The following is a 27,194-nucleotide window of genomic DNA, read 5'->3' as shown; positions in this document are numbered from 1 at the left end:
TTTTTTCCCCTCCCCTCCTTCTGGGAATATTTTATTATTTTCGCCAGTAAACACTCCGCTGCCTAATCCCCCTTGTCCTGAGCCCCACGTAAGGCATTATTATATCGCGAAAAGTAAACTTCACCCAAGAGGAAAATAATAATAATACTAATAGTAGTCTTCAAATATTCAGGTTCAGTATTTATTTTCTCAAGTTTTGAAAACTATGACTTGGGGCTCTGCCTCCCTCGAGCTGGGCCCCTATTAAGGATTTAATGTTTATTTTTCTATGGACGTGATCTTTAAATGTAACCCAAGGGTAAAGGGTGGGAGGAGAGAGGGAAACCAGGCTTAGAGTGCATCTTCAGTTTAAATTTACTCCGAAGAAGTTGGTACCTGTTTAGTACCCTCCCCTTCTCTCTCTCTCGTGTCTCCCCCCTCCCCTCGCCTGCTTGTTGCTAAGAATTTTGTCAGATGTTATGACTTTGGATTCCAGACTCTTTAAGTGAGACAATAAATTCCGAAGTGCAATTAAACCTCCGGACCAATTCATTTCGCTGTGTTGTGGTGTTTTGCCAAACGCTTTCAGGTTTCCACCACGAGAAGGCCGGGGGAGAAGGAAGAAGAAGAAGAAGGCAGAGTCTGAAAGGCAACAACCGTTCCAACGAGGCATAAAATGGTTGGTCCCTTGAGCCATATCTTACATTGTATCTTGGGGGTCAAAGACACACATACACACACACACACACACACACACAGGCCAAGAGATTTTTTTTTAAAAAAATGAAGTTTAAATACATGATTATCACAGCCCAATCCAGTTGCCTGAATGCACACCCAGGAGCCCCACATTTTTGTAACTCTCCCACCAGAGTTTTTGCAATTTTCTGCCAAGGCAGGCCACTGTGTTCTTCAACTCTACTTCCAGGTTGTGAGTTGCCAGGTTGTCTGCTTGCAGAGGCAGTGGAGGAGCTGTGTAAGCCGGGCTGGAAGGGAAGGTGTTAGTTGCACAGAGACAGGACAAACAGCATTTATCCAACCAGCACAAGTTTCATCTGAAGGCCGGCGCATTCCAAGGCAAATCTTTAAAAACTCTCCTGGCAAAAGTCCCTGTAGGCCTCTGTTCATTGATACCTGCCATCCACGCACCAGCTTCTGGTAAAAAGAACTGGCTCTTCGCTGAACACCCACCCTGACCCAACTCTAGGCAGGCACCTAGACCTTCCCTGTGTTCGCTGTAGCAATCCAACCCAGGTCCTCCTGGAACAGTTTCCAACCGCATCGCAATTAAGAGGCAGGAAGGAGGAAGGCGAGCCAGGTTCTTCTGGCACCGATCCCGCTGCATGCCTTTGCTCAAGTCTTTGAGATAAAATACAGTATATTCCAGCACAGAAATCACATGAAAGATTATCTGGATGCCAACTCCAAACCAAGAAGGAATAAAACAGGAACGGCAATGCCCCAACATGGCAAAACCCTTTCTGAATGCATTGCTTACACCACAATGAACACATATACTCTCCTATCTATCTATCTATCTATCTATCTATCTATCTATCTATCTATCTATCTATCTATCTATCTATCTATCTATCTATCTATCTATCTATCTATCTATCTATCTATCTATCTATCTATCTATCTATCTATCTATCTATCTATCTATCTATCTATCTATCTACCTACCTACCTACCTACCTACCTACCTACCTACCTACCTATCTACCTACCTACCTACCTATCTACCTATCTACCTATCTACCTATCTTCACCCACCCAACCTCACAGAGCGAAAAAGAGAACCAGCTAACATACAGGAAAGCAATATGTCCAATCCAGCACAGGATACAGAAGTATATGTGTATGAATTTTTATCATATCTCCACATGCCTCTGCTTCACTAAGTCTACCACAAACTCCACAACACCAGACCAGGATTAAAGATTACAGTGAATAGGGAACAGCCACACTAGTCGATCCAGGCGTACAAAAGGCACCCGGCGGCCTACTGAAGTTACACCTGCTGAGAAATGCAGAATTACAGCAACATTCCCCAAAGAAAAACGAGGGCACCCTGGAAGGCTGCCAGTATTTCATAAGCCAAACGACAGCCCCCATAAAGGACAGGAAGGTTTAAGAAAACCATATCTATATATTCCTATATATTTGATCCAGGGAGAGATGTACAGGAAACAGCACGAGATCCTTCTAATTACACATGTTCTCACATAAGAGAAAAAGGAACACGCGGCAATAATGTTTTAAGTCTGTAAATCCTCGGCTTTCATCCTGATCTAATAGAATCGTTTAAACAGGGAGAAACACAGTAGGGGAGGATTTAACTTTTATTACATTTCTTGACTTGGGTCGATTAAACATATATTACGTTGGGCTTCCCCTCTGTAGGTATGTGTCTCTCTCTGTGTGTGAGAGAGTGAGTGAGTGTGTGTGTGAGAGAGATTAAAATTAAACTTCATCAACGCATGATAAATATCTCCCCCCATCCTTCTTTCATGCTGTTAGAAAATAAAGGGGGGGATGATCTGAGCGTGGTTAATCCTGAAAAGAGGAAAGTTTTGTGTAAATAATGAAGAGTGGAAATCAATCAATTACCGCAGGACTATTGCGAATAATTATGCTACCTATGACCAGCCATTTATCTGTTTGAAATGCTAATTTACAGTAACAAAGCGGAAAGAGCGATTCTCCGTTCTGGTCTTGGGTTTCTGTCGCTTATTAAAACGTTCAAAGCACGGAGGCTGCGCGTGCCTCCGCCTGCGGTCCCAGAAGGTACCGAAAATAGCCGCTGCTCCCGACCTTGAGCCAAAACCAACACCCATTTTTGTCGTTAGCACAATTCTTTTTAAAAAAAGAAAGAAAGAAAAGGCAGATTGGGAACACCAGTAAACGAAAAAGACGCCCCAGCCTAAAGCCAAGTCTGCCTGTCTCTCCCCGAAAGGACTTTGGAAGGCCATGTTTATACGCCTTGGATACTGTAAACTGAATGTGCCCCTTCCCCGGGAAGGGAACGTCGACCCCTTCCCCAGGAAAGAGGGGAGGAAGCTGTCCTTTTTCTGGGGAAGTCTCGAATCCGAACATGAAGGTGGACGGGGAAAATTCCTCACGCCGTCTGCCATCTTGCCTTTCCAGACAGGACCACGCTGATCACACCACGCTTTCGCCCCAGATACTTAGCAAATGTTTTGATCCTGACTGTGAAGTCCACATAGCTCAGAAGGTTCATTAAAAAATAATAATAAAGCAAGCACGCAAGCAAGGATACATCGCACAAAAATCTGATGGTTTGCAGGATCTGATGGTTTACAGTCTTCTTCGTAGTACTCGATTACACCTTGGATCTCATACCAAAACGTGGGAAGAGGGGGAAGAGGGGAAAAAATCACAAAATCCACATCTCTCTCTCTCTCTCTCTCCCCCTCCCCCATCTACCATATGCTTTTATGGCGAAATGGTGACCCGCACGTAGTTTCTGCTTCCTTCACCGGACCTCTATCGAGATCGACGCCCACAACAATGACACCGACACCGAAAGAGAACAACAACTTGTTAATCATAAAGCTGAGCCGACTGGTCCTCTTAGTCAACAGTTACTTCGCTTTCCTAGATCTCGTCAATTGGGGGGGAAGGGGGGGGGAAGAGCAGATTATATTCCAGCCCGTGTTTAGAACGCCTCAGAGAGACTTGAGCTCTTGCATGCGCGGGATAGCCCTCCCTGGATCCTTTAGGCATGTAAAATGGCTATTAAATTTTAAAACGGAGCTCTTTGGGCCTCTTAAGCAGAGACAGCGGAGCCTTCGCTTCCGTGCCCTGCTTTGTTCTTCAATCCACCTTCAAGCAACGTAATATGCTATAACTTATCTCTGATTTAATACTCGTAGTGGCCAGGTTGGGGCAACAGGAGATCGCCATAGAAGTTGACCAGGCTGCAATTTTAGCCTTCCAATCACCATCTTTATTGCCGCTTTATTGAGCACAGACATATATAAGCCCACAGCCACGGCTGCTGCCACTGATGCTATTCCTTTGCGAAATCCTGTGCTCGGAGAGCTCAGATCCTTGGAGAGCACCGAAGGAGGCAAAAGAACCAGACATCCCATGGAGAAGACCCGGCTGGTACTGGATCCCGGAAACAGAGTCGCCTGGCCAGTCTGGCAAACTTTGCGGCCTGACACACGAGCAAGCTCAATCATTTGCTGAGGATATTCCCAAGAAGGACCCCCCCCTCCCCACCGCTATTGTCCGCCTGGAAAGCACCGCCGGCCTGATACAATAGCGACAAGAGGGGGGCAAAAATCATCTCAGTCCATAAGTAGCTATGTGTACGTGGGGTAGAAGAGGGAGGGGGGAATGCTTGAAGAAGAAGGGGTGTGTGTGTGTGTGTGTGTGTGTGTGTGTGTGTGTGTGTGTGTGTGTGTGTGTGTGTGTGTGTGTGTGTGTGTGTGTGTGTGTGTGTGTGTGTGTGTGTGTGTGTGTGTGTGTGAAGTATTCTGCCTCGTCCTACCAACCCATAATTCCCCATCTCTCGGTTCCAATTCTTCTCTCTCTTTCTTTCTCCCTCTGCCTCCTTTTTTTAAATAAAAAAATCCTGCATGATACAAATTGGGGTGTGTTTGTTTGTTTGTTTCGCTTCGTTCGGGGAGAAAGGGAGCCGTCTTGCAGCTCTGGTCTGGCTGCCAGCGTGAATCGAAAAGGGGGAGAGAACAAGAAAAAACAGAAGTAGGAGGCTTGCCCTTGATGAAGACTAACTGACGTAATTAAGGCAGTTTCTTGTTGCCGAGTTAAAAGCCAACCCCAACAACATGAAACTACCTAAACCACGGATCAGCTGCAGGAGAGGGCGGAAGATCCACACTCATTTCTGTCAGGAGAGGAGGAGAGACAGGCCAAAATAAAGAAGAAAGAGAAAAGAAAAAGAGCGAGGGAGAGAGAAGAGAGAGAGAGAGAAAGGAGAAAAGCGACCCCTTTGTGGGTATTGGAAGGGCTGCCTTCCTAAGCAAAGTGGGAAATCTAGGGATGCCCGAGCCAAATCATCTCCCCCAAGACAACATTCTTCAAATTACAGCAACATCTTTAATCTCTTCATTAAGATCCCCCCTTCTTCCTCCTCCTCCTCCTCCTCCTCCTCCCCCTCCCGCTTTAATAGAAACTGCAGTCGACTCTGGCTCTAGTTGTCTGTGTCTCTGCGGTTGGAGCGTTTCAACCGGGCTGCTTGGAAATCTTGAATTGTAGCGCGCTACGCTGTCCTTCGCTGGCAGCGTTTTGACATTCTCCGTTTTTAAATGCAGAAATCAGTGACATTGCAGGCTGTCCAAGGGAAATTTAAATGTATATATACATATATATAGTGGGGAGCCGCAAAGGAGGGAGGAAAGAAATGGGTGTCCATAACATTTATTTTTAAAAAATGCCAACAAAAGCCTTCCACTGTCTTTTCCCAACCAAACTCCTGAAATCAAAAAAGACAGGTTCAGGGCAAACCCCCAACGGCAACGTGTTTGGCATGTCCAAAGTCCTCCAACCACAAAGATCCAGTCTCTCAGACCCTAGGGTACCAACCGCTCAAGAGCCCAGCTCAAGAGCCCAACTTCACCGCAAGTAAGTAAAATAATAATAATAATAAACAAGGGTGGAGTAGGGGGTCGGTGGTCGTGGAGGGGGGAGGGAGGGAAGGGAAGGGAAATCAACATGGAAATCTATGCGCCACAGTCCCTCGGCCATGCATATTCCGCCCGAATATGAGCTGTCACCCAAGCAAGGAGCCAACTCGAACCGCAAGACAACTCCGAAGAAACCCACCCGATCGCCCCATCCGCGCAAAAGCAGCGCCGCTTCAAAGTGGAGTTCACATCCATTCCGCCTTTACCTTGGCTACACACGCGCGCACACGCAGGAAACTGAAGCCCACTTGTACCACAGCCATGCATCTTAGCCAAGAAAACGGTCTGTCTTACCTTATCCACGTCTTCCCCCGTGCCATCCCATCCTCGGTGCTTTTTTGAAGAAAAAAAAATCATCATAATAGTGTATTCCCGTTTTTATAGAGTGATGCTTCCAGGGGAGGCGAAAGGAGCGTGCCTTTCCCTTAAAAAAAAAAAGAGGGACCCAAAGCGGTGAGGAGTGTTCATCCCAAGAATGCTGCTCAGCTTCTGACTTGCTTCCCTCCTCCACAGTCACCTTTAAATGCATCTTTTACTGCTGCAGCACATTATATTTGCAGATCATAAAATCCACCTCCAGCGCTTACCAAGACTGTCCTGACATTACTGTTTTATGACCTTGACTTATTGTGGTCACCTGGATAATATTTAAATCAACGTTATGGTCTCTCACTTATATTAAACCCGCTAGGTTACTCTCTTGAAAGCCTTAAAAAGGATGAGTCCTAAGAAGAGAAAAAATACTCTACATGGAGGAAGAGAGGAGGGGAAAGCATAGTTCTTGTGGGGGGGGGGGCACTTTGAAAAATACCCAGTTGAACACGGTTCTAAGAAATTTATTTGGCTCCATAAAGGAAGATACATGCAAAGGATATCACATACAGAATATATTTAAATAACAGTCACAGGGGGGGAAAAATCGGACTTCTCCCATTCCCTCCCTCATAATAAGATATCAATACTGCTTTATTCTTTTCTTTCCTTTTTTTAAATATAATGGTCCACACTGGAAGGAGACTGCATAACTACACAGTGTGAGCATGTTCCCACTTTCTTTTACAGACACATATGAAATCCATTTGAGTCATTTTTATTATACAATAGGCAGACTACACTAGGATATGAAAAGCAAACTTTCAGACGCACCTAGGATCCTAAACATAAAAAAGGCATAAGAGATAAATCCTTCAATCCTTTTCCCCCCCTCTTCCTTAAATCCTCCCTTTCCCCTTTCTTTGTGCTGCTCGTGAATAACTTAAAAAGCTGGGCTCTTTCCCCCCCACCCCGTTTGTTTTAGCAACCAACTTAGTCTTTATTTTACATAGCAACATTGATGCAATATATATAGATTCTCATGCTTATATCGATGGATGCACCTTCAGCTCTACAAACTGAAAATACCCAAATCATAGAACTGCACGCTAGCCTGAGGTCCTGGTTTTCTTCTCTCCCCCTCTCCCGCTCCCACCCCCGCATTGCATTTATACCCAAGAAAATTGAAAAAAAAATACTGCACAAGATCTGTAATGATTTCCCGCCCCCTCCTTTTAGGGAACACTTTCAAGTGAAATTGAAATTGGAAGTCAGTTCTCGAATTCGATTCTCTCTGTTCATTTTCTTGAGTTTCATCCTGCGGTTCTGAAACCAGATTTTGACTTGTCTGTCTGTTAGATTAATACTCTTGCTAATCTCCAGGCGGCGCTCACGGGTCAAGTACATATTGAATAAGAATTCCTTCTCCAGTTCCAACGTCTGGTGTTTAGTGTAAGGACATCTTTTCTTTCTTCCGCTCTTTGCTGTCAGCCAATTTCCTGCAGTGTTTTCTGCCTTTATATCCTCTGTTAAAAATAATGTTATTATATAAGTATCCTTGGAATAGTAAAAAGAGCTTCCTAGTATAAAGCCATATTTCCCCCCCTCTTTTTCCCCCCTAAAGCAGTCTGTTTTGTTAATACAAGAATCCCATATGTGGATCATATCTGCAGCTCCCTCTTTATTATTTTCAGATTTTAATATTTGCATTAATCGTTTAAAGTTAAGAGGGTCGGATGTCTCTTAACCAGTAAGGAGGGGGACAAAAAAAATCACAATATTCACCTGGACGTGAGACCTAGCGCCAAATCGCAGCTGATTATAGTAAATACACTACAAAGTAAGAGATATCCTTCCTGAGACACAAATGGCGTTGGAGCTATTTGCACACTCCTCCAGTGTAGAGTTTTCCCACGTGTCAGATGTGTCAACAGAATCTAATTTTGAGAAATTATCCCTGGAGCTTATCCCGGGAGCCAAAACTCTCTGTGCAGGCTTTTAAACATTATATGCCAGCCCTTTAAGATTGCCTCGCCTGGCTCTTTACTCCACACCGCCATTCTTATGCAGACTTTACTGTAAAAATACCAGCTGACATGAAAACTGAGTCCAATCAAAGTAAAACCAGCAGAACTACATTTTCGATGGGGGGGAGGGCAAAATTTTACTTAACTGGCTGGGGCTCCCCCACCCCTGAACTGACCTGTCTTTCTTTTTCATCAAACCTTTGGCAGGTACCTGGTGGCATTTTGGCTGAAGAGCATTCGACCTGGCTACAATACCCGACAGCCCTACCTTTCCATTTAGAATTCGAGGCTCTCTGTGTCCAAATAACTGTTTTACACCCAGGCAGGCATCCACAATTCCACATATGCAACCATTGCAAAGCACTTCTGATGCGCATACAGAGACATAAACACCTCGGATCTGAATTTGGACGTGGAAGGATTTATTTATTTTATTTTATTTTGGCAGCAGTAGCCGGCTAGCATTGATCTGGCCAAGGTGTGTGTCTTTGTTTATAGAGGGAAGATGTTGCGTGAGCATCGAAGCCAGAGTCACATTATCGTTTCCTAGATGTTCCGGTGGAAACCATACAGACAAATAATGTTTTCCAGCAAACAAATAAACATACAAAATAAACAAACAAATTCGTCTTTGCTTCCTTTCCCCCCCACCACATTCTCCATCGCATATCCACGAACCTCTCAAATTCCTTCAGGCCAGACTTTAAATTCCATTTCCAAATGGCAGATTTGGCATTATAAGAGGAACGGAAATTAAAAGAGCATATCCAAGCAAAGGAAAAGGGAGAAATGAAAACCAACCCTACATGGCCTTGAATATGAAATGCCCCATGGGTGACAAAGCAGATTTCCCTCCAAGGCGAGGATTAGAAATAAAAGTATGAACATCTATGCTGGGCATTGCAAAAGCAATCCTTTCTTTGAACTGAGCATCAAAATCCTTTCCTTTTCAATTTCCGTCCAATTCCAAATTCAAATGCAAATCACACTTTTGCTATTTTTTCCCCTTTGCTGATTTGATTCTCAAGAAAAGGGGACCCGATATGGCATAAAGGCAACGTTTCCCCCTCTGTTTTTTTTCTTTTGCATATAGGTTTGGCAGATTTTTCATAACCTTGACTTTGCACATTTCTCCCCGTGATTGCGTTAGAACAAGGTGGGTGCCGTTCTATTCTGCCTGGCAAAATTTTCAGTTTTGCCCACTGAAAATAAATATCTACGAAGAACAATTTTTAAAAAAGTGATCCCCCCCTGCAATGCCATATCAGGTGAGAAACAGAGCGGATGGATCGCCTGTGATCTTTTGTGGTACCCAAACAGCCGATGTGGTATGCATATGTATGGATGAGGACATACATACGTACATACGTACCGCAGGTATGTATGTATGTATGAATCCTATGCACGTGCCTACACAGAACTACAGATTTCCCAAGTGTCCACCTCTCTCCTGCTTGTTTCCCAAGAATTATCCGGGATAATTTGAGAGGATCCAAACCCGCTCTCCAAAGCCAATCGATTTTCTAAGATCTTGCTTTCATCGAAATCCGCTCTCAGTTGCCTTTGGGTCTACAGACATTTCATTCCACGCTGAAACAAGAACGCAATTCTAGGCGCCTCCTTTTTGTCTGGCAACGGCCTTAAATGGATCCTTTCGAACCGCACTTTTCCCAAGTGGACCTCATTAGCCACAGACAGCTTAGCTAGAAAAAGGCTGTTGGCGTGGAAAGGCACTAGAAACCTTCCAGGCGACGCTGGCCAGAACTAGCAAACTCCTTTTCATGCATCCCCTAACTTCAAACCAGACAAACTGGGTGGGTGGGGTGTTTTGGGGGGGGGGGGGGACTTTCAGCACAAACAAGACTCTGGATGCCGGGAATCGCGGTGATCCAAGGGACATGCAGCCATGATAATGAAACTCAACAACCAAGTCCAGCCTGAAGTCCCTAGCAAACCGTTTCCACCGCCCTCTTTCTCTCGCCCTCCCCCACTAAGCAGTCCCAGCTCAGCTAGTTTTGCTTTTAAAACAATCTATAATAATACCAATTTGATAGGAAAAACTGGGGGGGGGGAGGGGGCAGGGGAGGTAGGAGTACCGACACCAACAAACGTATCAAAACCCCTTTCCTTCGGGAAACAGCCTTGGAAAAGACCGTACCCGTCAACGACGCCTTCGGTCGCCTTCAGATGCTCCGAGAACCACCTGGCCACAACCTGAACTTAGCAGAGGTCCACAAACGACATTGCGGGCAACTTCATCCTAAACACGCACATTCCAACCCAAACCGCCCCAAAGAAAACCATACAAATGGAGTTTGCATGTGCGCGTGAACACATTTGAAAGCTCCTTCTGCGGATGAGATTCTTTTGTTTATTATTATTATTATCATTATTTTCTTTGATGTCACAGCTGACAGCTCTTTATCATTATTGTTGTTATTGTTATTTTTATTATTAGTTTCTCTGAAACGCTAAGCATTATATTTCTGAGAAGGCTGCAGGGAAAGTTGGTTCCTTCCAATTCGCTACCACATATTGGGCGTTTACTGTGAGGCGCTGATGAATAATAATAATAATAATAATAATAATAATAATAATAATAATAATAATAATAATAATAATAATAATAATAATAATAATGACGACAACAACAACAACAACAATAATAATAATAGTCACAACAATCCTTGCTGATGTGTGGTGATTATCTGGCAGCTCCGTTGCAGAAGGCGTAGAAGGGTCCTCTTACCTTTCGCCTCGTTGTCCGAATTGTCAGTGCTGGTATCTGTACATTTATTCAGGTCTTTCTCTGTTTCCGACGGGCTGACTTTGGCCACTGGGAGACTTTTTTCGGTTTTGATTTCGTTGGCCGGGGTGTTCGGAGGATTTTCCGGCTTGGGGTTTTCGGGGAAGCTCACTTTAGCTCCAGGTGGCGGCAGGGGGGTCGTCTGTGGCTGCGGCTGCTGCTGGGGTTGAGGTGGTTGGGGTGCTGGGGGTGGTGGCGGCTGCTCCAGACAGTCACTCCTTTGGCCGAGACTCGCCCTGGGTTCGAAAGTTGCCTCAAACTCGGTCGGGTTGTTGCAGTTGGCTGCCTTCTCCATGGAGGAATAACCTTGGCTGGTTCGGTAGTAGCTGGGCACGGGGACTTCATGGTCACTGAGGCAAGATTCAGGCATCTGATTGGGGTAGAGGGTCGCCTCGGTGGCGTTTTTAGCCCTTTTGTCTGCATTGTACATACAGCAGGCATTTTCTTCCTTGACATTGGTTGGGAACGAGCAGGAGGGGAGTTGTCTCGCAACAGGTTGTTCGAGTCGGTAAGTATTTTTGGGGTCACACCAGGTGTCTAGCTGAGAAAGGTAAGATGGATAGGTGCTGAGAGACAGGCTGGCGTTATTCACCTCGTCTCTTTTGGAAAGAGACGGGATTATCCCACAGTTCCTCATCATTCCACAGTTGAAGTCGCTCCCAGACTGCATATACATTCCTTGGTTAGAGGAATAATTCTCCCCTCTGCAGGTACCGGCTAACGAGTCCATCAAAAACGAGTTAGAAGTCACATTGTTGGGACATGACATTTTCAGAGAGGGATTTTAAAGAGGAATACTACGGCTAGGGGCTGACATCTTTTTTTTAGGGAAAAATATCAGCACCATAATTATCCACGCATTGGTCCCAACCACGTGACGGCCAGGCCAATGAGGATTGAAAATGGCCTTGATGATTCAGACGCTGGTGACGTCACCGGGGTCAAGTTGTCGGGAGAGGAGAAAACCAGCGTGGAGCAACAGCGACATCTATCAGTTTCGGAAGGGTAGAGAACCCGGGACCTTCACGTTGAACAAAGGAGAGAGAGAGAGAGAGAGAGAGAGAGAGAGAGAGAGACCCTTTCCCTCGCGTTTGTTTACCAATGAACGAACGCGTGTCTACAGCAGAGTGGGGGGAAAATAAAGGAAGCCAACGCGTAAATAGAAGCAAAGTCAAATTCAAATTAAAAGGTCAGCAAAATAATCAACCTTCATTCCCCCCTTTCTTTTTCCCGTTTCCCCCTTTGCCTTCTTTCTATCACCCCCACCCCCTTTTGAAAGAAGTTCAATTTCTTGAGGAAATGATTAATCCGTCCCAAAAAGCTAAAGGAACTTTTTCATTCCTTCTTCTCTCCACAAAATCCTCTTCTTTGTTTCCTTATCTCTCCCTCCCCGGTTAAACTTGAAACGCCGGCATCTTAAGAAATATTTGTGATCCTTCAGAAGTACTTTGAATAGATTCGGATTTTGTTTTGTTTTGGGTTTTTTTAGGTGGGTTGTTGAGAATAATTCCCTGAGTGTAGAAGCAGGAAGGTCTTGAGAATTCTTATGGTTTTGGGGTTGTTGTTTTTTTGGTAGTCTGAATCCGATAAATGTAGGGTACAGTTCTGAGGTCACTTTATTACATTCAGGTGTTTCCTGCATGAAACAGAGCTAACGAACTGAAATTGGAGCTATTTCGAATCCTATTAGATTCGAGTGGTCTTTCGTTGCTTTTTGTTTTTAAAGTTTTATGTCTGTGCTCTCTCCTACCAGCACTTCTTTAAAAATCTGCTTCTATTCCCCCCCATGAAACAGACTTTCATCATCATCATCATTATTATTAAAAAGCTAATTCTCTATATACTCGCTTCTCTAGAACTCTGTACAGGTTGTATTGAAACTTTACAGAACTGTATCATAATAAATATACCACTCTGAGCGAGATGTAGAATTTTGAAACTGACGGCACAAATTTGGATTTTTTTTAGTCTCCGAGAGATTGCTATACCAGGTAAAATAAAATGTCAAATAATGGTTTTGATCAGCTGGTTTTTGGGAAACCTTTCTCAGAAAGCGACGATTTATCTGATGGCGTCCATGGATGGCGTTCTTTGCCAAAACAGAGATGTTTATTTCTTCTCAGCTAATTTCCCTACTCTTTGTAAGACCCGTTTATCTTTTTACGAGTTTAACTCTCTGGTTCTCTTTCTCTCTTTTTAAAGTTAATGAGCTCCAAATAATAACTGGCATTTTAAATAGAGAGGTATGTTAAACTAGGTGTTTTCCTCGTGGCTGTTTCCCTTTATTAGAGGTTTTCTAAACCGTGTTGCAATTAAGTCAAATTGTTCTTCAGTGTATATTAAATTGACGAACGTGATGCAATCTCGCCGTGACAGTGCTGCTGTTTCCGCAACCCCCGCCCCCCAAGAAGTATTAGATACTTTCCAGCAAAAGCCATACAAAATAGAATACTGCCGATAATACAGATCAGCAAGAATAGGACTGGCAAAGGAGATCTGGAATCTCAAGATCATGACAAAGGATTACAAACCATAAAGAGTTCATAGTCATTTTCAAGGGGTGGGAGGGAAGTCCTTTAAAAAGAAAAGAAAAGAGGGAGAGGGGAAACTAGTGGAGAAATTTCGCCAGATTGGGGATTGGGAGGAGAAACATAGAACTTGACCAATTCCAGTTATTTGTAATGAATTGAAAGAGTAGTGAACCCTGCCCAAACCACCATATCGCCCACCGTATATAGCTTGAGGAAGACTCGCAAGTTGGGGCCCAAACTAAACTACCCCCGCCCTTCAAGGGTGAGAAGTTTTAATATCTTAGGCTAGGAAGTCTTGAACGACATCATTCTATTTGTTTCAAGACCCCCTTCTCTCCCCCCCCCCCCGCACCCCGCTCTGTAATGCAGCATGTTAAGAGCTGTTCTACACTTTAAACGCCCGTTTGCTTCCCCTGGAAAGCTATTTGCGACTTTACAGCCTCTATTTGTGTTATCTGCATAGGTCTTTTTAAAACAGTTTGATAGAAATCGTTCAGTTTTATGATATCCAACGAAAATTCCACATAATATTTATACGCAAAGAATAAAACTTTAGCATGGGAACCAATACTTCCTCATTTATAGGTGATGAAATTAAAGACCAGTGTAGTTTGGCATTATATGGCTTTCCCAGTCCTCTCTCTCTCTCTCTCTCTCTCTCTCTCTCTCTCTCTCTCTCTCTTTCCCCCTCACCCCCCCATTCTTTATTTTTTGCAGATCATGTGGTTAACTCAATAATTTTAGTCTGTGAATTCCCTATACATTTCCACACATGTTCTTTGGGGAGACCCAAAAACTGGACCTCATTTTCTGGATTCTCTTAGTGGGGAGAAAAATGCCTTTTATACCCTTATTTACTGCCGTGCAATCTTGCCTGTGTTATATTCCCCTCCCCCTTAAATAGCAGGACGAGAAATGTATAAACCGCACTGTGGTGAAACCTGTCAAATAATTTGATTTTTATCCTCTTTACACAGCCACAGACGGCCAAGAAATTTCCAGCGCATTCGACGTTGTACCCATATCCCTGAAGACTTGACAAAGAGTGTTTCAAATGTGTAAAGCTGGTGAAGATTAAAAAAAAATAATAAAGCACGGGTGGTGTTTACTGGCCTTAGTTTCCTCTTGGGATGCTTCATATATTTGTAAGGGGCATCAACGTCTGCGGAACTATTTATTTATGCAAACATATAGAAAACTGCCAGAATCTCTAGTGGGCTGACGGTCAAAGTCTCTCCCCCTCCCCCCCCCCCATAGAGGGGCCGCAGAAACAGCAACCAAACACGTTGCTTTAGTTCTTTCCAGATCTTTTTCTAACCTGGCAGATCTTGGGGAGGATGGAGCGCCGGGGACCGTCTCCAGGAGACAGAATATTGTTTAAAGTTAAAAATAATTAGAAGTATGATAAACATGGGTCATTAATGGGGAGAGAAATAAAATTCATCAGCCTAAGTAGAACCCCCGTTGGGAAAAATGCTTTCCTCTAATTGCAGAAAATAAATACCAACAAATGCTATTAAACTTAGGAGGAGGAAGCCCGAGCGGGGCAGGGGAGGCCGCGGCAGCTTGTTCCGGGCTCCAGCTCTGCGCCAAATCGAAGTGCACACTCAACATGCAACCTACCTCTTCAAAAGGAAAGGAAAGAGCCAGGAGGGGTGTGACCCCTGGTGGTATTTATGTGGGCTCACCCGTGGGCTTGGTGGGTGCCTGATTCTCTTGGGCTGGGACCTAACCCAGAATGATTGCACCGAAGTCAAAACTGGACTGAAGAGAAGTCAAAGGGGCTTTAACTGAAGCCAAAGTCCAAAGAACAGCCGTGGTGGTGGAGGGGGGTGGGGGGGTGGGAGGGAGGGAGGGAGAAAGGTGAGGGTTTCTTCCCACTCTTTGTCTCAATGTCTGGGTGTATGGAGCAACTGCAGACGGTCTCCCATTGACTTCGGTGTCTGATTGCACTCCCTGAATGCCAAAGGCAGACAGTTCAGTTGACCCCCCAAAAAAGAAACCCTCCACACACTTTACCCTGGCTTTACTTCGAACTGCCTTTCGGGCTGGAGGCAGAGGGCAGGCGGATGGGAAGGGGAAAACTTGGGCGGAACACGCAGGCACGCCCTCACACACCACCATGGGCCGGCCATTCGCCTTAAAAAGCAAAAAAAACCCCAACAAAACAAAACCCCAAAGCATTTGTTTCTGTTAAAAATTGCACGTGTCTAATAATTCATACCAAGCCTATCACAAACTTGCACATAATATTTTACCTGTTCCCTTTTTCCTTTCTAATTATTTAACGGTGAGTTATGCCCCCAAAAAGTCTCTTATGCCCATTGTATTTTTAGCCAATTCCCCCTCCCCCCTGTAACGTTTTTATGGCAAGCATTCGTTTTCGCTTCTAGGAAGTATTTGGTGGCAGCACTTTAATGATTACCTTAAATTTGTATTTCTGCCCGGTATTATGCCCCGTGTTGTGGCGGAAATAATTCTGATTTATGGCAAAGTACACTGGAGTACAATAACAGCGATGCAAAAATAAAACCCACGTCTTTAGATGTTGGCTTAGAAACTGTAAACTATCACCACAAGAAATCTATCAAACTTTACAATCCCTCTTATACTGTTTCCTTCTTTTGGAGTAACTTAAGTCAAAGAATTATGGAATGATATTATGTTCCTGGAGGTACTGAGCTTACCAGCTCGCCTTCCTGCCGAGGTGGCAAAACCCCAAGTTGAGGAGAGAGAAACTTCGCATTCATACAAGGTGCCAACATCACATGTGTGGGGTGTATGTGTGTGGCGATGCGGATAGGGTGTTTGTGTGTAAATCTACGCCCGGGCATATATCCGGCTTTGTATGGGAACCCTACATGCGCAAGCGGGCCCCTACTAATGATGAAGGGGACGGTGGCATTGGTCGTGATATGGTTAGCATAATAACTTGAACTTAAGCTCATTTAAGGTGAGTGGGAGACAGCAAAGTCCCTATCAGATCTTAGAGGAATTAAAATAATTATATATATTCAATTCAATATTTTTTTTTATAATACGGTTACAATTTCTAATAAGGTTAAATTTTTAGGTGAAACCGTGAAGTGGAAAGACTTGGAAAAATGGGGGGCAATTGTGAACTGCGCATAGAAGACAGGTCAGGCTGCAGGATAGGTGGTTTTCTCTCTCTCTCTCTCTCTCTCTCTCTCTCTCTCTCTCTCTCTCTCTCTCTCTCTCTCTCTCTCTCTCTATCTATCTATCTATCTATCTATCTATCTATCTATTGAATAACGCTGCCTGTAGCAAGTTTTAAAGAGCCAGTTAATGAAATAAATTCCTTGGCAAACACGAAAAGCAGACTGGATATAAAGGATTTAGGTGGAGAAATTTGCTAATATGTCTGTTGGCAATTCTGAAGATATTTCAGAGGGGGATCGGTTCTTTGAAATGATCCCATTGAAATATAAGAAAGGAAACTTCCCCAGGGAAGGGATAATGGAAATATTGGGGGGGGGGGGGTTGGTTTGAAAAAGAACAATGATAAAATACTTAAATCGGTTTTGTAAAAGTTGCAAAAGCCATTGTGAATATTAGATTTTCCCCCCCTCTCTCTCCGCTGTATGGATCGCCATGTACGTTTCAGTGAAGGCTGTGCAAAAACGGATTGACTGTTTTGAAATAGTCTCCCCCGTGCTTTGCCCGCCACCCCCTTCCAGTGTCTTTTAACAAGGCCATAGGTGTTTGGATCTCTTTCTCCAGGGCGAGAGGTTAAAATAACACCGTGATTACAGGTCCCTTTGAGTTTGTTTCCTGCCTCGATCTGTTCCAAAGATTGGTTCTCGGTTGAGAGGAAGATTCTGCTTCGTTCACGCCAAGTGGCATTTCGCCAGGAGTTTGCAAAAATAGGGCTTTCTTCTGAAAAACACGGGCGCGCTCCCACTGCACAGGAGGGACCTATGGCGTCTAGTGTTCTAGCAACTCCCCAGTTCTTAAGGGAATAGCGCGACCCGCGCATACGTTCGTCCTGATTAAGGTCCAATGGTTTTCCTTACCGTGTGACCCAACGCGAAGGGGTTTCCGCTGAAAACTTACCTAAAAGAACGGCTGCAGGAAGGGTCTGCCCAGGTGCCTCTGAATCAATTGTAAGGCGCGCCTAAATATGTGAGAATTCTGATTTTCTTTTCACTCAAGAAAGTTACAAGTTTTCATTGGGTTTCTACTCCATAAACAAGTTTTTTAAAAGAAAAAAACCCTATGAATTTCTCTCTCGCTCGCTCTCTTTCTCTGACAAAATTAAAAAATAAAAAATTAGAACTGCATTAGAACCGGCTACCGTTACAACCGTGATCAATTTTCCGTCGCTGCAGGAAAAGATTCCAAAGTCCTAGGAAACTGCAAACAGCATTCTTGCTTTTTCATGTTATAATTTGGGGGTTTCTCAATTTTATTAAAAGCATATAAACAGGGCCTTAATGAGGCGCCATTTTGAGTGTGTGTGCGCGCGCGCGTGTCCGTGTGAGGACAATAATCGAAAAGCCGAGCGCGGCCCTTCTTGCTTTGCTCGCGAAGAAGAAGGGAAGCATTCAGATTCATATAATGATGTTAACTAGATTGCACCCTGCAAGCGACACTTGTTTCCTGTGTCCAAACAAATGCAATGCACAAGCGCCCACACCCCTTCGCCCGCAAACCCAACATCACACAAGTAAACAAACGAGGCATTATATTCTACCTCCCTTTTATCTAATTTTGTGCTCATCAGAGGTATTTTTAAAAAGCAGGAGGTAAAATTAATCGTACATTCAATTATGCATTGTGGGGGGTGGGGGTGGAGAGGAAAACAGTTAACGACCCACAAGAGTCTCTCCGGCAAAATGGGAAGAGGAAAGTCTTTTATTTACAGGTCTCTCCGTTGTAGCCGAGAGGTGCCTCCCGCAGAAGTGACTTGTGAGCCCCGAACAAAGTCCGCCACCAAGCGAAGGGCGGCTCGAGGGAGATGGTCAACTTGCGTCAAGTCCACTTGCCAAAGCCACTGTCTCTGCTCCTCGGGGGCTTTCCAGTTCCGTCCCGGCGAAGTTTCCGAAGCCAGAGTCGCTTCTCGGAGGAAATTCAGGGTCCAGCTTTGCCCAAGGCGATTGCTTTGCGGGTTTTGGTTGGATTGCCTGCCCGGGCGAGTCTGCCTACGTGATGTCACCGTCGAGGACTCGCCCCCGGGCGCCTGAGCTGGCGACACAGTCAAGTTTATGTCCCTCAACTCCCAAACTCAAAGGAGGTGGCCATTCACACGCAGTTGGGGATCCCTGCAGACAAGCGAGGAGAGGGGGTCACTGTGTGCAGGCGAACAGCCGTGTCCAGCAAAGCTGAAACTCGTACAACCACCGGTTTAAAAAAATGTATAGATATCTATAGCTCGCCCACACCCAGACACCCAAACTTTCTGCCCACTCGTGGGATCCATCTTCAAAGGGGAAGGGAGAAACAAATCGAACAGCATCCCCGCCCCCACCCCAGCACGAAGGAGGTATTTCCTGGACGCCAATCAAAATATAGGAGCAGTCTTCTGAAATCCTAAGAAGACCACGGTGGTCCCTCACCTTCCTCTACATGGGCCAACCCAGGCACCTACTGGCAGCGCCCCATACGCTATGAAAGGGTTCCTGGCAGCGACAGGAAACAGGTTGGCTCGCTGCGAGCGAGGTCCTTCGCAATTAGCCTGTGTATCATTAACGTGGCTTTACACCGAAATCCCCAGCCTATGAGGGCGCGCTGATCCGGACGGGCCTTCCGTGCGAAAAAATAAAGTTGTCTGATGCAAAGCCTCCCATGCTTGCGCGGAATTCGAAGGGAGGGGGGAGGGGGAGGAGGAGGAGGAGAGAAAGAGAAACGGGGGGGGGGGCTTGTAAAACTTTTATGCCAAACAAAGTTATAAAAACTTTCCATGCGTTAAGATATCAAAAGGTTTATCACAATAATAAAGCTTGTATGCGCCCTGCGTTGGGGGCGGGGGTGCTGCGTGCTTTAACCTTCTCGCAGATAACATGAAAACCACCGCCCGGCTGAGTGAAATGTTAAGTGCCATAAACACCAGGCCGGCTTCAAAATTTGTATCTTGTTTTTGTGTATGTGAGTGTGGGGGGTGTTTTTCTTTTAAGTGCTCTTGCCCCCTTCTCCCGCTTTTGGGACTCAGTGGGCGGAGACATTGAAAAGGGGACCGCGGCCCTTTCTGATTCCGGTTTATTACAAAAGGGTTAAAGGTGATGGACTTGACTCCCTTGAAGTTCAAAGACATCATATCTTCACATTTTTTCCTTCTTGTGGAGCCCCCTGTTTCGCTCCCCCCCCCACCCATGCAACAAGCAAAATTCCAGCATACAAGGCAGGCGGCACTCCACCTCGAGATACCCACATTTTAGATAAGGGGGGGGAGCTGGAACTCCACCGCAGGGCTAAAAATTGCCCCCTGCTCTTCAGCAGAAAGGTCCCCAACTCCCCCAGCTAAATACCCTCTTCCCCTCCCTTTGAGGGGGAAAAAATGGCCCAAAGAACATTAACGGGTTATCCCTACCTCGCACTGCTGGTTAATACCCTTGTAAAGTCCCACATGGTCTATAAACTTGGATTTTACAACTGGCATTCCATTTTAGCTGGAGAAAACTTTGAACTAGGCCTCCAGTTTCATTGTGTCGCAGCCCCTGCAAAAGCCAAGGGAGGGGAGGGGGGAAAGAATGGGAGGGGGAGAGGGGGGAAGTGAGAGCGCGTGGGTGGGGGAAAGAGCTGGAAGAAAGCTAAGCTGAGACACCCTTATTTGTTTACTATTTACTGCGGAAGTCTTTTTCTATGACCAGACGGGGGTCATTAAAGGAGGGAAAAATTAAGCTGTTTAGGGCGCAGTCTTTATTACAATGTCTAGACTGGTCGCCCCCTTTGTCCAGACAACCGCTGCAGTTACGGGATATTAAGGGGGATTTTGGCCAGGCGATATGCACCTTATTGCACCTAGGTTGAGGTTCTGCCTAATCCTAGAAAGGTTTGACCAGGTTCATTAGTCTCTAAAAGGAGAGCCATAGTCGTTGTTTTCCTCCGATCTTCCACTATATGCCCACCACCCTGTGTGGGGTGGTGAGTCCCACGCTGCTTCACTGGAAAGATGTCAGGTCCACCTTAGCTAACCTTTCTTGCCTCCTTGGGACAACCACCCACCCTTCTAAGAACCCTCCATTCTAGGAAGATACCTACTGTTAGGTCTGAAGTGCCGCTGGATCCAAGGGAGAGGAAAGGATGCAGGTAGTGTTCGCAAACGTCTCCATTAAAGAAAAAGAAAAGGACAAAGGGAAAATAAAGTTGGAAGAGGGAGGGAAACAGGGGTTGGGGGGCAAGAGAGCAGTCTCCTTCCAGAAGGTCTACTCTTATCTCGCATCTTAAGTAATGAGAAACACTCCTGTTAATTTCACCCTTTCAGATAATATCATAGCCAACTAAGCACATTTTTGTGGGTTTCCTCACTGCTGACAAATCAAATCAGGAGAGACAACATGTTCATTGAACTGGATCCTACGTTTCAAAACCGTGCAAAAAAGAAAAAGAAAAAGAAAGTTAGTTGCCTTGCCCTTGGCGGCAATACAATTGTGTTTCTGCTTGTCCCCTTCGTCTTAAAACAACCTTTAGACATCAAACTGTGAGTCACACAAATAGGCATCAAGAGTCAAGGGAAGCACGCACACCACAATCCTACCCCCCCCCCCCACACACCATTTTAAATTCTGAATCTCAAATTAAATCGCTCAATTAAGGCGTCTTGCACATTTCTTTCCCTTGGAAAGCCAATAGCGTTTGCTAAATGGAGGATTGCGGGGGTTTCTTGTGTAAACATAAAATAGCACTTCTATCCAGTGTCCGGGAGTTGAACTTGTTTGGTTTAAAAGAAGGATTTAAGTACTTGACTTTGCATTTGTGCATTGTGCGGGGAAGGGAGGGGGCGGGGAGAGCCGCTTATCCTTGACATTACAGAAATTTCGGCTGTGGGGTTGGTTCAGGCCGAGACGCGCCCTTTAACCACCCTTTGAGAGTCCTGCAGAATCCCTCACCAAACCCTCTTTTAGCATATTGCAATATGATGTTGGGGGAAGGGAGGAGAAAGGGAAAACGAAATAAAAAGATTAAGTATATTGGGAAAACAGACAAAGACATCTGGAGCCAAGCACAGAACCGGATTATTGGGCCAAGAAATTCCTATAAATTTAAATGCGATGATGAAAACAATGAACTCCACAACAAATGTCTAGTTAAACTCAGAAGGTTCGTATTAATTTGGCTCATATCTCAAACATATATATGTACACACACATGCACACCATTTCGGTTTATACACACACACGCATAGCATTTCGGTATTTAAAGTTCGATAGGAAAGTCCATACCACAATGACCGCAATGAGTCTTTAAAGAGGGAAATACTAATAAAATGGTCAAATAAAATCATAATGTAGAACAGCTTGAAATGTCTTTATTTGCCACAGAATTTCACAGAGTTTCCCGGGATTCACTCCTTTACATACACAAAGATTTATTTATAATTGCGGGTGTTGTTGGGGCGCTGTTGATCTCGCTGCTGAGGCTGGCGACACCTCTGAGGGGGAGAAATGCATTTACATACTATTTAAGAGACAGTTATTGCAAATTTATTGTCGTCCATTCCTCTTCCTCCCTGCCCATCCCCCACCCCTCACCCTGCCCCAGATGCAAAAATAAAATAAAATAAAATAAAATAAACAAAAATCCGGGACTGCATAGAACATGAATATATAAAAGATACAATGAAAATTACCCCGTTCGAGTGAAATGGATTCCTGGAAAGATTATTTAAATAAGTTTTCAAACCAACAACAGTCCTTGACATGTACAGAAGAGGAACCCAGAGGAGTGCATGCGTGCACGGATGAACACGTGTGGGCAGATCCACATGCACACCCATCTGCAGCACCCTCGCCCAACGCCCCCTCCCAGGGAAAGTCTTGGGGGGGGGGTGCTTTTGAGAAGCCAGAGCATGACCTGCGTTTCAGAAGCAGGACAGGGGGAACCCAGATGCTCACACAACGCTGTGCTGTTCCGTCGAACACAGAGGACAGACGAGAGGGCGACGAGGCCGGAGGGGGTGGGGAATAATAATTAAAATAATAATAATAATTCCAATTCTTCGAGACTAAACGTTAAATTAAAAAAAAGTGTAGTTCATACAGTCTTCAGGTCCTTTCAACGTTTAGGTCAGGGGGGAGGGGGAGGGTAGCTTGTGTGACTCCTTGTTTCTGTTTAGCCGACCAGGTCCCGAACATACAAAGACAGAGAAGGGAAAGGCTTAAAACTCTGAGGGTCGCTGGTCGCCTCCACAGTCCAAGCTGGTTTTGCAGAGCTCCTTCGTCCTACACAGAGTACTTCAAGAAGCGAGAGGGCATTTCTTTATGTTTATTTTTGATACTTTTTTTCTTCTTTTTACAAAAGAGTTTCACAATAAGGGGTTTCCAGAGAAATACTGCAGGCGGTCTCTGCTTAGTTTTTTTTCTTTCATCCTTCTGTTCTGAAACCAAATTTTAACCTGTCGGTCGGTGAGGTTCAACATCCTAGACAGCTGCAGCCTTTTCTCTTTGTTTATATAGACATTGAAGAAGAATTCTCTCTCTAGCTCTCTGATTTGGAATTTCGAGTAAGGGCAGCGCTTCTTCCTCGTGCGGGGGGCACCTTTGGGGAGAAGGAGGAGAAGAAGAAGAGAGAGAAATGCAAGCAGGAAGGAATGAAATCCACCAAACCAATGAAACCACAAACGCCCAGCATCTTCCTTCCCACTCCCCGTCACAGTTTCCTACACACGCGTCTGCAAGCGTAGCCTTTGCCTAGCAGGCACGTGTAGCACAGCCATGAGGATAACCAGTCCCTGTTAAGTTTGGAATATATGAGCTTGGAGGGGTTTTTATTTGGGGGGGGGGGTTTCTATGCTTGAACCTTGGCCATCGCAGCCATCAACAATGGCTGCTGGGGGCGGAGGGGGGGTTGCGAGGGAAGCACGGCAGCCATGGGAAAGCTGGCTTTTCAAAAGGGGAAATCCGCAGCCCTATAGAGGCAGCACGAGCAATGTTACAGCTATAGGAACTGGGCATTATGTTCTGCATACGTTTTTGATTAACGCGAATGGCACCCTCCACAGACACGCCGCACGCACACATACCCAGTGAGGGGAAAGGCACTCAAACATCAAAGCAACAGATCGGAGTGGTCAAAAAGGGAGCTCGCCAAGGCATCGGGCAGAATTGCTGTCTGTCTGTCTGCCCGTCCGTCCATGCATCCATCTACGAGTGCATATATGGTGCAGGAAGCTTGGTTCGAATCTGATTGAAAATAGCCTGGCCTCAGAAGGGAACACTTGCTTAGACCAAATGCTTTGATTCAGATTTTTTTTAAAAAACTTCCCCCCCTAAGCAAATTTCTTTTAAAAAGAAAAAGAAAAAAAAGACACCTTGAGCATCAAAATAAAATGATGTGAAAAGTAAAGCCAGAAATTCCATTTATAAAAACCAATGCAATCTTCTAGGGAAAACAAAACACTGGGTGTTGACCGCCCGGCAAGGTGGTCTCTCCCTACCCGGAAAACACAAACATTTCAATCTAGGTATACATTTTGAATAAAATAAAGGTATATACTATAGATAAATCCTCTCCCCCCCGCATGCATCTCTTAGTGCCTCCTCGCGAGGACAGGAAACGAAAACCGTGTTCTGCCCAATTGCCTTTTACCCTCAGAAGCCCGGGACCAAATCCTTTTAAAATGCTCATGTAAGTTCATGATCAAAGTTAATATTTGTCACCATGGTGTGCTTTTAAAAATTTCACAGACTCGGAGATACTGTGTCTGCACCTAACATCTCCATTTTTCTCAAAGAGCCTTTCCCATCGTAAAAATTCTTCTCGTTGCAAGAAAGAGCTTTGTAGGTTATAATAAAATCCTTTGAATGCTTATAAAACTCCACATAAAATTTGACCGACAAAACAGCGGGCTAGTCCCTTAACCTTTCCCATTTACTGCTCGCGCTCTCTCTCTCTCTCTCCCTCTCGCTCCCTCTCTCTCTCTCTCTCTCTCTGTCTACCTACTGGAGTTGCTGGCTTTGCTGCCTTCCTTGTTGACAGAGGAAGAGGAGGCAGAGGAGCCCGGGTTGGTGTTTTCTTCCTCGTCTTCCGGGTCCACGCCTTGGTCGCCGCGGGACGGCAGCGCGCCGGGCTGGGGGTCCGTCTCCAGCTTGGGGTCGCCCTTCTGCAGGCAGGGCTCCGTCGGGGTCTCGGTGGCGCAGTAGGCGTTCTCGAAGAAGCGGTCGAAGCCTTGCGGGAGGACGCTGTTCTTGTTCATGCTGGAGTAGAAGCCCGTGGACGCCGGGTGGTTGGTGGCCGGGTGGTGGTGGTGGCTGTAGGCGCTCTCGTTTTTCATGAGCATCTCTGTCATGGTGGCAGGCGGGAGGCAGTCGCGGTGCATCAGCTCCTCTGCGGAGTAGCACGAGGCGTAATTGCTTCTATGGTGCCATTTATTGGCCGGGTCTAGCCCGTAGGAGACCTCGCGCACGGGCTGCACTTGGGAGAGGTTGGCGGAGTAAGGGTAGGAGATTTGGCGAGAGGGGGCCTGTGGCAGGAAAGATGACACAGTCGAAAATTCTGGGACGTAATAGGTGCAGCTGGGGAGGTAGAGGTTGGAAGCGCAACCTGCTCGCTCCCCAAAGTCGGCGCTCCGCTCTTTGCGCGACTGCGAGCAGAAGTTGCCCAGGTTCACTGAGTTAAACATCTTTCTCCGTTTCTGGCTCCTATAGATAGACGTTTTGGATCCGAGGTGCAGAGGGGGAAAAATTTGGGAAGGCGAGATGACGCGCGATCCGTCTTAGTCGCTCTCTCCAGGACACGTGATCCAAAGTAGATATTGTCATATATCAGTTTAGAGCACTTAGAAGCGTAGGAGTGGTTCACTTAGGTAAGATCTCAGAGGTTCAAACGATTGGTTTTCAAACACCGCAGAAACATTATGAAAATCAATCGCAGATTTGTGTTCATTTTCTTCGAGGCACACCCCCCTGCGAGCATGCAAAGCAGTCTGCCGGAGGATGCCTTGTTCTCTCTCTCTCTCTTCTCCCTCCCTCCCTCCCTCCCTCCCTCCCTCTCCCTCTCCCTCTCCCTCTCTCTCTCTCTCTCTCTCTCTCTCCTATTTGGATTTTCCTTTCAGTTGTTCAGGAGGATTCGGAAATGGGTATGGGTTGGGGGTAGCTCAGAGGTGGGGGAAATAAGGGAGGGTCTAAGGAATGTGTTAACTGTAATTCTCCCCCCCCCCCTTTAACATTCACTTGTGTGTGTGTGTTTTCTTTCTTTCTTCCTTTCCACGCTAGTCACATTTTAGGCGTGATCAGGCATATTTTGTTTCTACTTTTTTTTAAAAAAGTCGATCCAGCTAATAGAAGCCAAGGGGATTGGATAAAGATTCTTCTGTAAGTTTTCCAACGTTTATCAAGTTCTAACTTTAACAAGGCGGACCTATCTCCATGTAGTGGGGGGACGGGACTTTGAATTAGATAAATAGCTGATAGATGGATGATTATGGTGGCAATGATAGTAGACAGACAGACGGATGGATGGGTGGATGCAACCTATAGAGGTTTTAATTTCTTACTCGTCTTTGTAAGGCTGAACTTGATGCCTCCATAGGCATATCAGGTATGGAGAAACCCTGTCTGTTCAAGAGAAGGTTCCTTTCCGCAGCACTGCCAAATAGCACAGTAAACTTTGAAACTTTTGAGGTGGTCTAAGCCCAAAACTGGAACCCTCTGAGGCCTGCCTCAACCACTGCGGGATATTCAAATTAGGACTGATACAGAGCAGGGGACAGATAGAACCCATCAATTAAGTCGAGGACTGATAAATATTCGAAAGCCTCCCTTAACATTTGGTTAAATATTTATTATGTTAGAGTGGTATATTGAATATTTAATGCAGCTGTTTATTGTCAATCAATGTACGTTCACAACGCCTGGCGACCTTTAGCCCGCCTAGTTATCTTTTTTTTAAAAAAACGGGGAGATGTGGAGAAAACTAAGATTTTTTTTTTTAAAAAAATAAAGTTATTGGTCCTTGCATTTGGTGCTTCTGGGTCTTTTCACCTTTCTATTCTCCAGATTTGGAGTTGGAAGAAGGACTCCCTATAAGACATTTGGGCAACTGTCAGCCTAAATTGTCTTCTTCTAAGAAGCATGTGGAGTGCCAGTCTTGGCCAGACATAACAAGAATCCCGACTGTAGTTAGAATGCTTGTGTATCCTTGGAAGTATCTGTATGTGAGAGTGTCTGGTTACCATTCTCCTATCATTCAAATTATCCTGAGGACAAACACTCGCTCAGCAAAGAGATTTTGCTTCTGGACAGAATATTAACCATCTGGTAAATAATAACAATAACAACCGTGACTATCCGTCTCCTACTTCTGTTCTTTTGCATCTTTGTACATATCTCAGTCTTCTCACCCTGGACTTGATTTTATTTTAAGAACCAGGTGATCATTTCGCTAATATTTCTCGCTTCGTTCAATCGCAGGGTTCCGTGAAAGAATTGGGGTGGTGGTGGTGGTGGTGGTGGGGATTTTCCTTTCAGTTGTTCAGGAGGATTCGGAAATGGGTATGGGGTGGGGGTAGCTCAGAGGTGGGGGAAATAAGGGGAGAGTGGGATTTTCCTTTCAGTTGTTCAGGAGGATTCGGAAATGGGTATGGGGTGGGGGTAGCTCAGAGGTGGGGGAAATAAGGGAGGCCCTTTGCTTTGTTTACATAGAATCCTCCCGCCTTAACTTTCTTGCTGTCTCAAATACTGGACAG

General features: G+C 45.3%; 3 protein-coding genes and 2 long non-coding RNA genes across 5 annotated transcripts in view; 1 reads left to right on the top strand and 4 right to left on the bottom strand.

Moving 5' to 3' along the window:
* Positions 1 to 6,122, bottom strand: part of HOXC6 (homeobox C6) — a 45,616-nt gene extending 39,494 nt beyond the window's left edge. Inside the window, exon 1 of the mRNA XM_048487775.1 lies at positions 5,952 to 6,122. Within this exon, the coding sequence (XP_048343732.1) occupies positions 5,952 to 6,017 (66 nt within the window). The 5' untranslated portion in view covers positions 6,018 to 6,122. The remainder of the gene's footprint in view (positions 1 to 5,951) is intronic.
* A 361-nt stretch (positions 6,123 to 6,483) lies between these two features.
* HOXC10 (homeobox C10) lies at positions 6,484 to 11,611 on the bottom strand. Its single transcript, XM_048487760.1, has 2 exons — positions 10,746 to 11,611; positions 6,484 to 7,495 (listed from the first exon to the last, which is right to left on the bottom strand). The coding sequence occupies exons 1-2, from the start codon at positions 11,569 to 11,571 to the stop codon at positions 7,218 to 7,220; spliced, it is 1,104 nt and encodes a 367-aa protein (XP_048343717.1). The 5' UTR covers positions 11,572 to 11,611; the 3' UTR covers positions 6,484 to 7,217.
* Positions 11,612 to 11,637: 26 nt separating this feature from the next.
* LOC125428127 lies at positions 11,638 to 14,446 on the top strand. The gene is made up of 2 exons (XR_007243774.1): positions 11,638 to 11,991; positions 14,311 to 14,446. It is a non-coding gene; the product is annotated as an uncharacterized LOC125428127 (long non-coding RNA).
* Positions 14,447 to 18,041: 3,595 nt separating this feature from the next.
* On the bottom strand, positions 18,042 to 19,094 carry LOC125428129. The gene is made up of 2 exons (XR_007243776.1): positions 18,910 to 19,094; positions 18,042 to 18,615 (listed from the first exon to the last, which is right to left on the bottom strand). It is a non-coding gene; the product is annotated as an uncharacterized LOC125428129 (long non-coding RNA).
* Positions 19,095 to 22,024: 2,930 nt separating this feature from the next.
* Positions 22,025 to 25,397, bottom strand: HOXC11 (homeobox C11). Its single transcript, XM_048487770.1, has 2 exons — positions 24,452 to 25,397; positions 22,025 to 23,047 (listed from the first exon to the last, which is right to left on the bottom strand). The coding sequence occupies exons 1-2, from the start codon at positions 25,128 to 25,130 to the stop codon at positions 22,815 to 22,817; spliced, it is 912 nt and encodes a 303-aa protein (XP_048343727.1). The 5' UTR covers positions 25,131 to 25,397; the 3' UTR covers positions 22,025 to 22,814.
* Positions 25,398 to 27,194: the final 1,797 nt, after the last annotated feature.

Source organism: Sphaerodactylus townsendi, linkage group LG03 (genome assembly GCF_021028975.2).
Source record: "Sphaerodactylus townsendi isolate TG3544 linkage group LG03, MPM_Stown_v2.3, whole genome shotgun sequence".
In the NCBI taxonomy this organism is placed as follows: Eukaryota; Metazoa; Chordata; class Lepidosauria; order Squamata; family Sphaerodactylidae; genus Sphaerodactylus; species Sphaerodactylus townsendi.
The sequence above is the reverse complement of the archived record's forward strand: the minus strand, read 5'-3'. Positions and strand labels throughout refer to the sequence as shown.